This window comes from Vipera berus (genome assembly GCF_964194415.1).
Source record: "Vipera berus genome assembly, chromosome: 2".
Taxonomy (NCBI): domain Eukaryota; kingdom Metazoa; phylum Chordata; class Lepidosauria; order Squamata; family Viperidae; genus Vipera; species Vipera berus.
Window position 1 is genome coordinate 261,514,593 of NC_138203.1, and position 12,069 is coordinate 261,526,661.

At 38.7% G+C, this 12,069-nt stretch overlaps 1 protein-coding gene across 3 annotated transcripts in view; it reads right to left on the minus strand.

Annotated features, from left to right (window-relative positions):
* The window catches only part of KCTD6 (potassium channel tetramerization domain containing 6), a 43,549-nt gene that overhangs the window by 13,123 nt on the left and 18,357 nt on the right, over window positions 1-12,069 (minus strand). The window contains exons 1-3 of one of the 3 annotated variants that reach the window (XM_081321190.1): window positions 6,745-6,943; window positions 5,671-5,776; window positions 1,859-3,342 (exon numbers count right to left, since the gene is read on the minus strand). In XM_081321190.1, coding sequence (XP_081177316.1) covers window positions 2,656-3,342; window positions 5,671-5,697 — 714 coding nt within the window. In that variant the 5' untranslated portion in view covers window positions 5,698-5,776; window positions 6,745-6,943 and the 3' untranslated portion in view covers window positions 1,859-2,655. Of the gene's footprint in view, window positions 1-1,858; window positions 3,343-5,670; window positions 5,777-6,744; window positions 6,944-12,069 lie in introns of those variants that run through there. The other 2 variants (XR_014025619.1, XM_081321189.1) reach the window with 2 other exon arrangements.

Here is a 12,069-nt window from a genome sequence, read left to right on the forward strand (position 1 = left end):
CTACGGTGAGAAGGTAACAGCGTTCCGTGCGCCTTTGGTGACTAATCATGCCAGCCACATGACTACGGAGACACCCTCGGACAAGCGCTGGCTCTTCGGCTTTGAAATGGAGATGAGCACCGGCCCCTAGAGTTGGAAACGACTAGCACGCATGTGCGAGGGAACCTTTACCTTTACCTTATACCTCTTGCTTTATTCCTTATGCAATGCTGGCATTTGGGACATAGCATGGTTAGGTTGTATCAGGACGCCTGATGCTTTACAATTTCCTGTTTCAAAACATTAAGGATGTAGCCTGAAATAATAAATTGTGGTAGGTCTCCATCCTCTTTCTCTCTAATCCCACTGCCAATAAAGTGTCCTTTGCCATTTGGGAATGGGAAATGAACTAAGTGGATGTAGCCTGAGCAGTTTCAGTGTCACAACCAGGCCCTTCTAACTTACCGAAATGAAATAGTAGTAATTGCTGACATTCAGAGAATTTGAGGTTTGCTTTTCAGCATGGCTGCTTCCCTTATGCACTCTTCCTATATGCCTCTCAAGATTGTCCCAGGTTACTCCAAATTTGGTAGATTTATGAGTCTCCAGCCACCACCCAATGGTCTGTGATCAGAGTAGCCTATAAGCTCTGTAAAATGAATTAAACAAATCTTTTCATGGCAATCTGCCATGATCTGGTGCATCAGTTTAAATAGCCTGAAATCAGCATGCTTAGGAAACACTTAAACTGGAGCCTGCGTCTCTTAATTGCATACTCTTAAATGAATTTTGAAGCAATTTCTGTACTGCTCTATGGAGTTGTCAAAATATTGTTCCAGGAGTCAAAATTATGTATTCAAGCCAGGAACATTTAGGCCAATTAGTAAGTTTTGGACATATATAAGAAAGGCTGGGACTAATAGCTACATGGATTAATCCCCTAAGGATGCAGGTCAGCAGTAGCATTTTTCTGTTCCAGAATGCAAACAACATGGCTATGAAATCAAATCCATATGAAAAGTACATGCATACAGGCTTACTGGCTACATCTGCACATACTAAACTATGGTTTAACATTACATGTATGAGTCATGAGAAAACTCAAGGAAAACCATGGCTTTATTCATCCAACTTCTCTATATGGCCAGGAAGATAAGAACAATTTCAGTTTCCATAGTTTCTGCTTTATGGCTACAGATAAAAGTATGAAAAAAAAATCACCAGGTTGTTTAAATATTCATGAAGGTTAGTTCTAAAGTATAATTCTGGATTCCTATGCAAAAGTAAACCACTGGACATTTTAACAAGCTTTGAGCCAAATGGACCAAGTATTCAGATTCTACACTGGAAAGAATAATCTTTCTGTATCTGAAGGGATCCTTGGAATTTTGAGATCATGTTGGGGAGATTGTCAACAAAGGATTGCCATGGAAAGGCTGCTTTCAGATGCTCTCAGGCAAAAAATGCAATTTATCAGAGCCAAAATAATGAAGTTGCTTCTGCAACCAACTTCTGCTCCCTGCACCCCAACCCACTTCATTTTCTAAGAACGCCTTACGTGGGGCCAAAGGCCCCCTAGGGAATAAACGCTATGCTAGAGTAGGGTTTTGCATAGCATGCCAACTTCTCATTTAATTATCAGATGGGGCAGAGAGCGGAACGGGAGATACGGCATATTGGTTCCTATTCTAAGAAAATGTCATTTGCATTGTCCAGCCTACTTTCCATTTACAAAATGCTTTGAAAAACCCAGCCAATAATTTTAAATACTTTCCCTATTTTAAATGTTCTTTCCTTTGCCATTCTTACATGTCCTAGAGTATAAAACAAATAAGTAGGAACAAACATTTTGCAAATATAATTTCCAGATTGTGTTTTATTAGTGTTTTGCTGGAAAGCATTACATTTGGAAATAATATTGCACCTGGCATTAAAAAATAAGGATTTCTACCACAGGATGGTTTTGCATTCAGAATCCAATATAAATACTTCTAATTGTACTTTCGTAGCTGCAGATATAATATTTAGTTGCTTGATTTATAATGCATAGAAAGGAACAGTTGCCATAACTGCAAAATGCTGCATTTTGGAAAATAAAAGCCATGGAGGTTTGTTGGCAACTAAATTGTTGTAATACTGCTTGCTCACTGATTTAGGAAAAACAAGGTTAGATTACATGATGGTAGTATTTCATCTCCAAAAACACCATAGCCTTTTCTGGGGACAATTCAGAAGGAATTTCTCCAGCTTTAACTCCTTATTTAACTTTTTAACTCTTATTCTCAGAAGTTGTAATAATGAGATGGATTAAACACATTTTGGAGCTGATTTTTATCATTCTATATTGTGGTAAATGACCGTAAGAAAACAAAAATGTTACAATGTGGTCATCTGCCATTTTTTTTAAGAATGCCCCCTTGTTTATCCTTTGTTTTTAAAAAGTCGCAAATATTAGAGCAGCCACATGCATACGTTTCTCACGAGACAAAAGACAGAAGAGTCCAGCACATGTCCACTCTCCAGTTTTTAAAAACCAGTAATAAATATTCATAGCAAAATAAGAACAGAGAGCCTCCAATACTGTTTTAGACAAAGCCAGACCCATCCCTAATACATTGTTCTGAGGATGCTGGGCCATTTTTTTTAAAAAAAATTAAAAACAGAATGAACAGAAAATCAATCATCCGTCTTCCGCGCCAGCCTGCAGAAAGTCCAGTTGTGCTCAACTGTGTTTTCATTGGCTCGTTCGCTCATGTGGTGGACCCTCGTGTTTCGGATGGTGAAGCCTTGCTTTGTTATATACTCCATCAGGTGGACTCTAAGAGAGACTTCTTGGTGGTAGTCACAGGGCCCAAATGTGAAAGAAACTTGGCAGTCCCTGGTGTCCATCATATGCTTATTCCACTTAGTGAAATAGTTGGAAATGCCTTCCAGCAATGAGTGGACCTTGGTTGTGATGGTTAGCTGTGTGATGATCACCGCCACAGGATTGGAGTACTTTGATAGTTTGCGTGTACTAGACAACTCTACTACCTCTTCAAAAGTATCCACAGAATACAAAGGTTTAGGATCATTCAGACATTGTATTAAGGGTTCGATCTGGTAAAAATCTGCTTCTTTCCGAAGCAGATCATATTCCTTAAAATCCAAAGGTAGAGTTAGCTCTGAGGTTCGTAAAAAGTTGAGAACGTACCGGAAAAGAGGCCCATCTCGGTCAATGAAATAATTGCCCTGAGAGTCTCTGGCAGTCGGGAAATCGCCCCTGAACATGGCCCCCAACATTGAATCGGGATATCGCGTGAGAGTGGTAAACGATGTCGTATACAAGTGTCCACCCACATTTAGAGTGATTGGCTCAGTCATCTTAGGGAGGAAAAAGAAAGTTTCAGAACTCTTTTACAATCATATGAGCACATATTACCCAGTTTTAGATATTCAACAAACCACCAGAATTCACCTTTTTATTAGAAAGACGAAATAGGAATTGTGTAACTTAAAAGAACAGCTTACAGAATACGCAAATTATTTAGGCAGCACACGCTACCAGTTCAATCACTTCTGATTGGATAAAGTCATCTTGTAGAATGCTTTAAATAAATTTATGTGGCAGCTTCCACAAACCCTTGTTTCATTTACAGGTAGTCCTCAACTTGCAACTGTAATTGTCCCTGCAAACACAAGTGCATGTCGTGATGGTTGTTAAGCAAGTCCTCATGTGACTGCACACAATTTTATGATTTTTTTTTGCGGCAGTTGTTAAACACTGTGGTTGATAAGCAAACCCACTGTTTGCTATGGGACTTTTTAAAGGAAACGGTTTCTGGCAAAAAAAAATGTAAATTGTGGTCATGCTATAAATGAGGGCCAACTGCCCAAAATGCAGTAACATGACTGCAAGGGGTGGGGGGCCCTCACTGTTGGAACCTCGAATCCTGGTCGTAAGTAGGTATTTCAGGATCTGCATAACTTTGAACGGTTGTTAAGTGACTGGTCGAATTACCTGTACATACATCGCTAGGTGTTATTTCTATGCTTTTCTCTATATACCTTTCTTATTAATTTTGGAGGTCAATTTAAAAGAACACATCTAATTTTTTACAGTAAGTGTTGCACAGCTTCAATTCACACCATGAAAACAGAGTGTCAAGTAACATAGAATCCTGTAGTTATTAGGAATTGATTACTGAGTGCAATCCACTGCTCTATGCAGACATCCAAATTAAGGCCTTTCCAACAATTAATTGTCTAGGCTCTGATTAACATATCCAGAACAAAAGCTCTTATCAGACTGAACTAATGTTATTGTTAGGAAGTATTTTTCTAATGTTTACCTGGAAATTGCCTTTCTGTAATTTTAACCCCTTATTCCATCCCCTGCACTCTGGAATGGGAAAGAGGTTTAACCTTCTAATTGACCTTTTTCTTTCAGTTATCGAAAAGGCTAAGCAAATCCAATAGATCACAATTTAAAGTGCCATCCCTGTAGCCTTTAACTTCCCCTACAGGCCTTGTTCTAGGATAGCTTATAATTGACAACAACCCAATCAAATAATATATTTTAAAGAATGCAATGTGGGAGGACCAATGTATCAGATTTGAATGGAGTTTTCAGAAGAGTCAAATAACACACAAAAAACCCCCACTGAAATAATTTATTAGAAAAATTGTACCACTGAAAAACAATGTGCATCAGAGAAGGTGTAAATTGTTTCTGGCATGTAAGGCTCTTTTAAATATGACATAGAGCAGACATGTCAAACACAAGGCCCGGGGGCCGGATGCGGCCCGCGAAATGGTTTCATGTGGCCCGCAAAGCCATCCTGGAAACAGTGAGGGAACGGCCCCCACTGCCTTGGCCCTGGCCCAGAGACCCTCCTCCTGCCAGAGACCCTCAGATCTGTCCCACTCTTGCCCAGGCCCCCATAGGCACCCTTGATGTGAACGATGTAGAGCTGATGGGCCATGCCCATCCAGTAGGCCATACGCACTCTAGCCACGCCCACCCAGTAGGCCACGCCCACCCTGGCCATACCCACCCGGCCCCCTGAGGGCAACCGCAATGCTGATGTGGCCCTCAATGAAATTGAGTTTGACACCCCTGACATAGAGGCTCTAGAAAAGGTAAACATCTTACAACATTTCCTTGTTTATTGGAGGAAATAGTTGAAGTAGCAACGATTACTTAAAACACAATTGGAAAGTAGTTTGCTTCCCTGAAAAAAAGTCATGCAGAAAGAACATGGGGCAGAATCCAAAGTACACAGATTTTTTTTGAATACAGTATCTCTGCTGTGAAACTAAAGATATTCACTTGAATTAACTAGAACATCTAAGAAGAATACTGGGAAATGCTCCAATGTAAGCTTTACGGAATGAGATTTTACCAGGCAACAGCCATCCTTGCAGGCAGAGATTAATTGAAAATAGGATTGCTACATCAGGCTTTCTGAAAAAAATGATTGCATGAAATTTGTCCTCTTCCCAAACAACCATTTCTGCTAATTATTGTTTAATTTCTGTCACCTCCACTATATAAGCACTGCTTAATCCCAAAGCTACATTTAAAAATATTAAAAGATTTCACAGACCTACATATTTAATTTAACTGCTGTGAAAACAGCACCACTTTGTACGGTACGGATTTTTTTATATTCTGAAAAATGTATGTTATTGAATAATAGGAATACTTACTATATATCCCCAGTCTCCATTATCCATGTTCCAATGTATGATCTACACAAATCTGGATTTACTTGGTGTTTTTGAAAAGCTGTAGAATTCACCACTTACTCTTACCCTGTTTGGGGGAGGGGGGGAGAAAAAGCATTGCACACTATGAGCACTTACAATAAACATAACAAGCAAGTAGTCTCTACCTTGGATGCTAGCTACAAAGAAACACAAATTAAATAAAATATGGTAGAATCCCTAATGCATGCTGACTACCTTGAATTTTTTTATAGCCTCCGAGGAAATATGGAAACTGTTTGGTTATGCTGCCTGCTTTAAATAACAAGCTGCAGCTTCTCTCAAAAAGATTTCACTTTAAAAACACCATACAATTTTATCTGGTCAAAAGCAGCTGGTTTTGAACAGCTGGTCAACTCTGCCAAACACATTACCAGGATCTCCTCTTACTTTCCCCAAATCAAAGATATAAATGTATCTCTGTTAATGAGAAAAACACTATTCTATTTAATTACTACTAGCAGATCAATTACTACTAGCAGATCAATATTTTTTTAAAAAAGAAACCCTCAAGTTTATCAGAATAACGAAGTGGAAAATAAGCTAACAAGTCATCAAAATGTTCCAGTTTTCATGATGCTAAAATGAAGCACATACTTTGCTAGGGATAATAGTATATTATTTGGGTGTAGGGGGCGCAATGGCTGAGTGGCTGACAGCCCTGGTTTGAGACCCTAGCACTGTGCGATGGGGTGAGCTCCCATCCTTGCCTCAGCTCCTGCCCACCTAGCAGTTCAAAAGCATGCAAATGCCGAGTAGATAAATAGGTACAACTTCAGTGAGAAGGTAACAGCATTCTGTGCACCTCAGCATATAGTCATGCTGGCCATATGACCAAGGGAAGAGTCTTTGCAGAACACCACCAGCTACCTAGGCTAAGAAATGGAGATGACCACCCCCCCACCCTTGTCTTGGCCACGACTGGAGAGGGGAAACCTTTACTTTTTCATTAACAGTATGTTACTAACAGCAAATAACATTTTATGGCAAAGTAGCATAGTCAAGGAATTAATTTACCTTTTAAATTATGTTATGTCTGTTTAAATACCACTTCACATTATTGCCATAAATTCATCACTTGAGATTATCCTGCAGTAATTTTTTTAAGTATTTTGCTTTAGACCCAGCTGAAACTGAAGAATAATCATGTAAAGGGAAGAAAAATAAAAAGACAGAAAGTTTTCCGCATAAACCATGCAAGAGTTTTCAGCCTGATTTTTAATAATAAAACAAATTATTTCAGCATGTATTTTAACAATGTTCTAATCCAGATAAAAACACAGCACCCAAATTACTAAGGCATTTATTATCAAGAACATTTTTATGGATTTCAGTCCAAAGTCCACAAGAAGGTTTTGCAATAATAATATCTTTTAGTCTAAAACAAACCTTATTTGTTTTTACTGGAAAAGGTTAATACAGTTACTATTCTAGAAACAAATAGATCATTTTCAAAACAATTCAGATGTTTTAAAACTCCTATCCCAAGAAATATTCTAGGAATAAGAATGATAGTATCAATTCTGTCATTCCTGCCTAACATATTAGAGATGAGCAGAAGACTTTGATATGAAAAATAACTACAACTTTTATTTTTCACTCAAGCTTAGTGAGATATTGTATGGGCAAGACTAAAGGGAAAGTCTATCTCAAGTCGTGCTCAATTCCTCGTGATTATATGGTCTGCATAATTGTTTTTTGGGATGCGGTGGCTCAGTGGGTTAGGACGCTGAGCTTGTCAATCAGAAGGTCGGCAGTTTGGCGGGTCAAATCCCGAGTGCCACGTAACAGAGTGAGCACCTGTTACTTGTCCCAGCTTCTGCCAACCTAGCAGTTTGAAAGCACGTAAAAATGCAAGTAGAAAAATAGGAACCACTACAGTGGGAAGGTAACAGCGTTCTGTGCTCCTTTGGCGTCTAGTCATGCCGGCCACATGACCACGGAGACGTCCTCGGACCAGCGCTGGCTCTTCGGCTTTGAAACGGAGATGAGCACTGGCCCCTAGAGTCGGAAACGACTAGCATGCATGTGCAGGGGAACCTTTACCTTTTTACCTTTTATATTTGTTTTGGCAACAATATTCTATGGAAATAGTTCATTCCTATCTTCCCTCAGAATACTTTTCAATTTCCCAATCTACAGCTCTGGATGGTGTAACTTTCTTCTCCAAAGCTAAAATTTTGCTCTTCAATAAGCAGCAAACTGGGAATCTGCCATTATTGTGGGAAACCATGGCTTCCAGTACAATAATACAACATAATGGGCTGCCTTTCATTACACTGTATAAGCAAAAACAACAGTTCACATATATCATTCTTTGCCTCTTACAATGGGGAATTATTATAAATCACCCCAAATGGTTACCCATGCCCACAGCAGAACATGAAGACTCCTCTGCAATATGTAGCAAGAGATCAATGAAAGCTTAATGCTTAGTTAGAAACAGCAGTGTCACTCTCATCTTTTTTTAAAAAAAAATCATTATACCCCAAAGCCCTAGATGGCATGGGTCCGGATTACCTACGGCAACACCTGCGGCCGGCGTCAACCTCCCTCCGTCCAGTGCGCTCCCACAGAGAGGGCCTCCTCAGGATGCCTCCGATCAAAGAATGTCAATTGGTGGCCCCTAGGGGGAGGGCGTTCTCTGTGGGCGCGCCAGACCTGTGAAACCGCTTGCCGGTCGAGCTCCGGATGGCCCCTGACCTTCGCTCCTTCCGGCGGGATCTAAAAACTTATTTATTTGAGCAATCCGGCCTGGTTTGATGGGTTAAGGGCTGGGTTTTTAACATGGTTTTAATTACTGTTTATATCGGGCATAATATTTAATTGTTTTTTAACTTTTGTACTTCGTTTTTAATATTGCCCTGTACACCGCCCTGAGTCCTTCGGGAGAAGGGCGGTATAAAAATTTAATAAATATAAATAATATAAATATAAATATAAAATACTAGTTCCCTATATTGAAAAACGTAGCTAAATGTGCCTTCACAGAAAAAGTGTGAGGACAAAGGGGAAAAAAGGGGGATAGAGAGCCGCTAAAACAGAACTGAAAATGGTGACCTATTTGTAGACGTTGTCTACTACATGTATGATGCATTTGCACCATCCCATCGCTTTGATACTGCCTATTTAAGATCCAAAGTTGTAAGCTGTATTACCAGAAGAAAATGTGTTTTAAGTCATTTATGTCCATTACCAATTATTCCTACTTCTGAAGGATGCAGATCTTACCAAGGTGCTACTTCTCAGTTTCACCACATGTGCCTTATTGAAATATATTGACTTTAGAAACCACTGTTGATCTGTAGTATAGCAGCCCAATTGCTAACCAAAGCTGGTTGCATGGAACATGATGGCTCCCTTGTTTTTTAAAAAATGACTTTCTATTTCTAAGTGCTACAGGAGATCCACTGAATATTTTTAACGCTTTGAATTGTTTGGGGCTAGAATACTTAAATGGCTATCTTCTCCCATGTTCATTTTCTATATCCACCTACTGTATTTGTCTAATGATATCCTCTGCTATGACATTTTCTATGACCAAACAACCCCTAAGGCATGGTCTTTTGGTGGCTCACTTAAGCTTGGTAATCCATTTCTTTAAAAACAAAATCTCTTTTTTAGTGTATTCCTTGTGACCCATTGGATCATCCTCTGAGAGAAAGGTAGTGTAGTCTGATGTGACCAGAATAAACATTAAATTTTGTTTTTTTTTACCCCAGTGCTAGATTATGGTCCCATGAACAAAACCAAAAAAACCCGAAAACAAATGTATTGCAGTGGCAAACAAATTTCAATAGCCGGTCAATATTTACTAATCTAAAGAGATAAAAGAATTACCATGAGCAGACCAAACAGAATGACTCTGTGTGGTCCAATTATGACTTTCTACTGGTTTCCCCATTGATTTTGCTTGTGGGAAGCCAGCAGAGAATATGGCGGCAAAAGTTCTGCAACAGCCACACCTAGTGTGGATATCATAGAACCGTGGTGGCGAACCTATGGCACACATGCCACAGGTGGCATGCAGAGCACTCTCTGTGGGCATGCATGCCATCGCCCCAGTCCTAGGCCTTCAGCTGGCTTTTATAAAACCTTTTTTTAGGCCTCCACCGCTGTGAGCAAAAAAAGAATAAAGAAAAGGTTCAATCAATTAATTTCAACTTCTTGTGGGGAAAAAAAAAGATCTTGCAAAGTTGGAATTGATTGAACTTTTTAGTCCCACCCAGTCTGCCTTTACCACTGCAGCCACGCCCACCCAATGGGCCACACCCACCCAATGGGCCACGCCCACCCGGCACCCAATGATACATAAGTGGGGTTTGGGTTGCAGTTTGGGCACTCGGTCTCTAAAAGGTTTGCCATCACTGTCATAGAAGTTTCGATTCCACAGGGGTTCTGGATTTTTTACTTCTTTACATTAACGGATTTTAAATACCTTGAGTCAAAAAATGCTGTGGTGTAATGTATCACTTGGGCTAACTTGAGAGTACAAGCAGATAAATATGAGAGTTTTAGTAGTATATAAATTATTTACTGAAGATCTTGAGGAAAATATATGTATATAAACAGAAGGAAAAGACTCCAGAAAGGGAGGAACCAAGTAAATAAACAATGGATTTAGAAATGTGTTAAAATTATTAATAAATTAACTTTTCTAATATTTCAAAATACACAAAATACAGATATCAAAAGCAATAGACAATAAAAATAAATCCTACAATGAAATTATGAAATTCAATAAATTCCATTATTTGAAAAAAAATATTAATTTAAAAAGCCCGTAAAAAATAAAATAAAGCATTTAAGAAACTATTTACCTGCAAAGTGCACTCTTACCTCACTGTACACCAACTGTTAATTTCAATCAATTTATTTGTAAGCATTAGGAATTAGGAATCTATTAGGTCCCTTCATCTATTTCCCCCCTTAGAAGTGTGATATGATATATAAAAAGGAGCCATTCTTGCTTGAATCTGAAGGGAAGTCTGTCTCAATAATCTTCCAAAACTAACATTATTTATATAAGAAGGAATTAAACATAATTATAACTTACCATTTTAACTCAGCTCTTTTTAATATTCCAAATGTTTTAATTGCTGGGTTTTTGTGTTTCATGCAATGCTATAATTTGGAAAGATCCTTTTAAGTTATGAGTTGCTATAACCCACCAAATGCTCTTCAGAGACAAGACTCAGTATATGTGTTTTCAAACAAATCTGTTGATTAGGCTGGACAAACCACTGCCAACTGCAGAGGTTAATCTCAGTTCTCAATCCCCTTTAATATCAAAATAAGTTCATGAGGCCTGAACATATGAAAATCTAATTTTTCTCAAGGCAGTAAATCAAGTTCAGGTGCAACTAGATCTGACTACCGTAGTTGGCTAGTTCACTTGATCTTAACATATACAAGAAAAGATCAACTAAACCTACGCTTCAAAAAAGCTTTCTATCAACACTACAACGATCTTGGCTGAAGCCATTTTTGCTTCGTTTTCTGTTGCCACAGTACTGGGAGGGGGGGATGAGTGGTTTTAAGGTTAGACTAAACAATAAATTATCCAGTGGGAACCAAGGTCATTGCTTGTCTGACTTTTGGCGGGCTGAGCCTTCCGTTAGAAAGTCTGCCAAATTATTCTATTGGGGAAAGTGGATAATTACATAGTGCTGGGGTAGGAAGTTCAATTTTGTAACATTAGGGAACTCCAGACTTGGTTTCACTTTTGACTGTGCAGATACTTTGCAGCCAATAAATATGTTCTTTAAGGAAACCTCTTGCCTTGGAGTTCTACTTTTGCTGATCTGATCTATCAGAACTATAGGCTGTTTCTTGTAAGAAAGTACAAATGAGTTGACAATGTGAAAATCCACTCAATTTTATAAATACATAAGGGAAAACAAATGGAGCCTTTGGTAGAAGCTGCTAGTAGCCTTCATTCTCTCTTTCAAAACTGAGTAACCTACTACATATTCATGAGAAAGGTTACCACAAGCAACAATTGTTTTTAAAAAAAATCCTACTAGAAACTATCATAGAATTTCACTGATGTTTCATTTTATTGGATGGGATGGCCTTGGAAGTCCACTGACATCCCATGTATACTCCTTGCCTACATAGATCAGTCTGACCAATCAATTTAAATTCACTGACCAAATTTCCATTACCTTTAATATCCCCGAAGGCCTTAAAAGATAATAAACAGCAACTTTGAGGGTAGTAAAAAACATTTACATCTTCCTGTCTCCTCCATGGCAGAGGAGACAGCTTTTGATCACAAAATTGTGCAGCATCAAAATGCATAATTTATTAAAGCAATTGGTTCAGGCAAGCACTTCATAA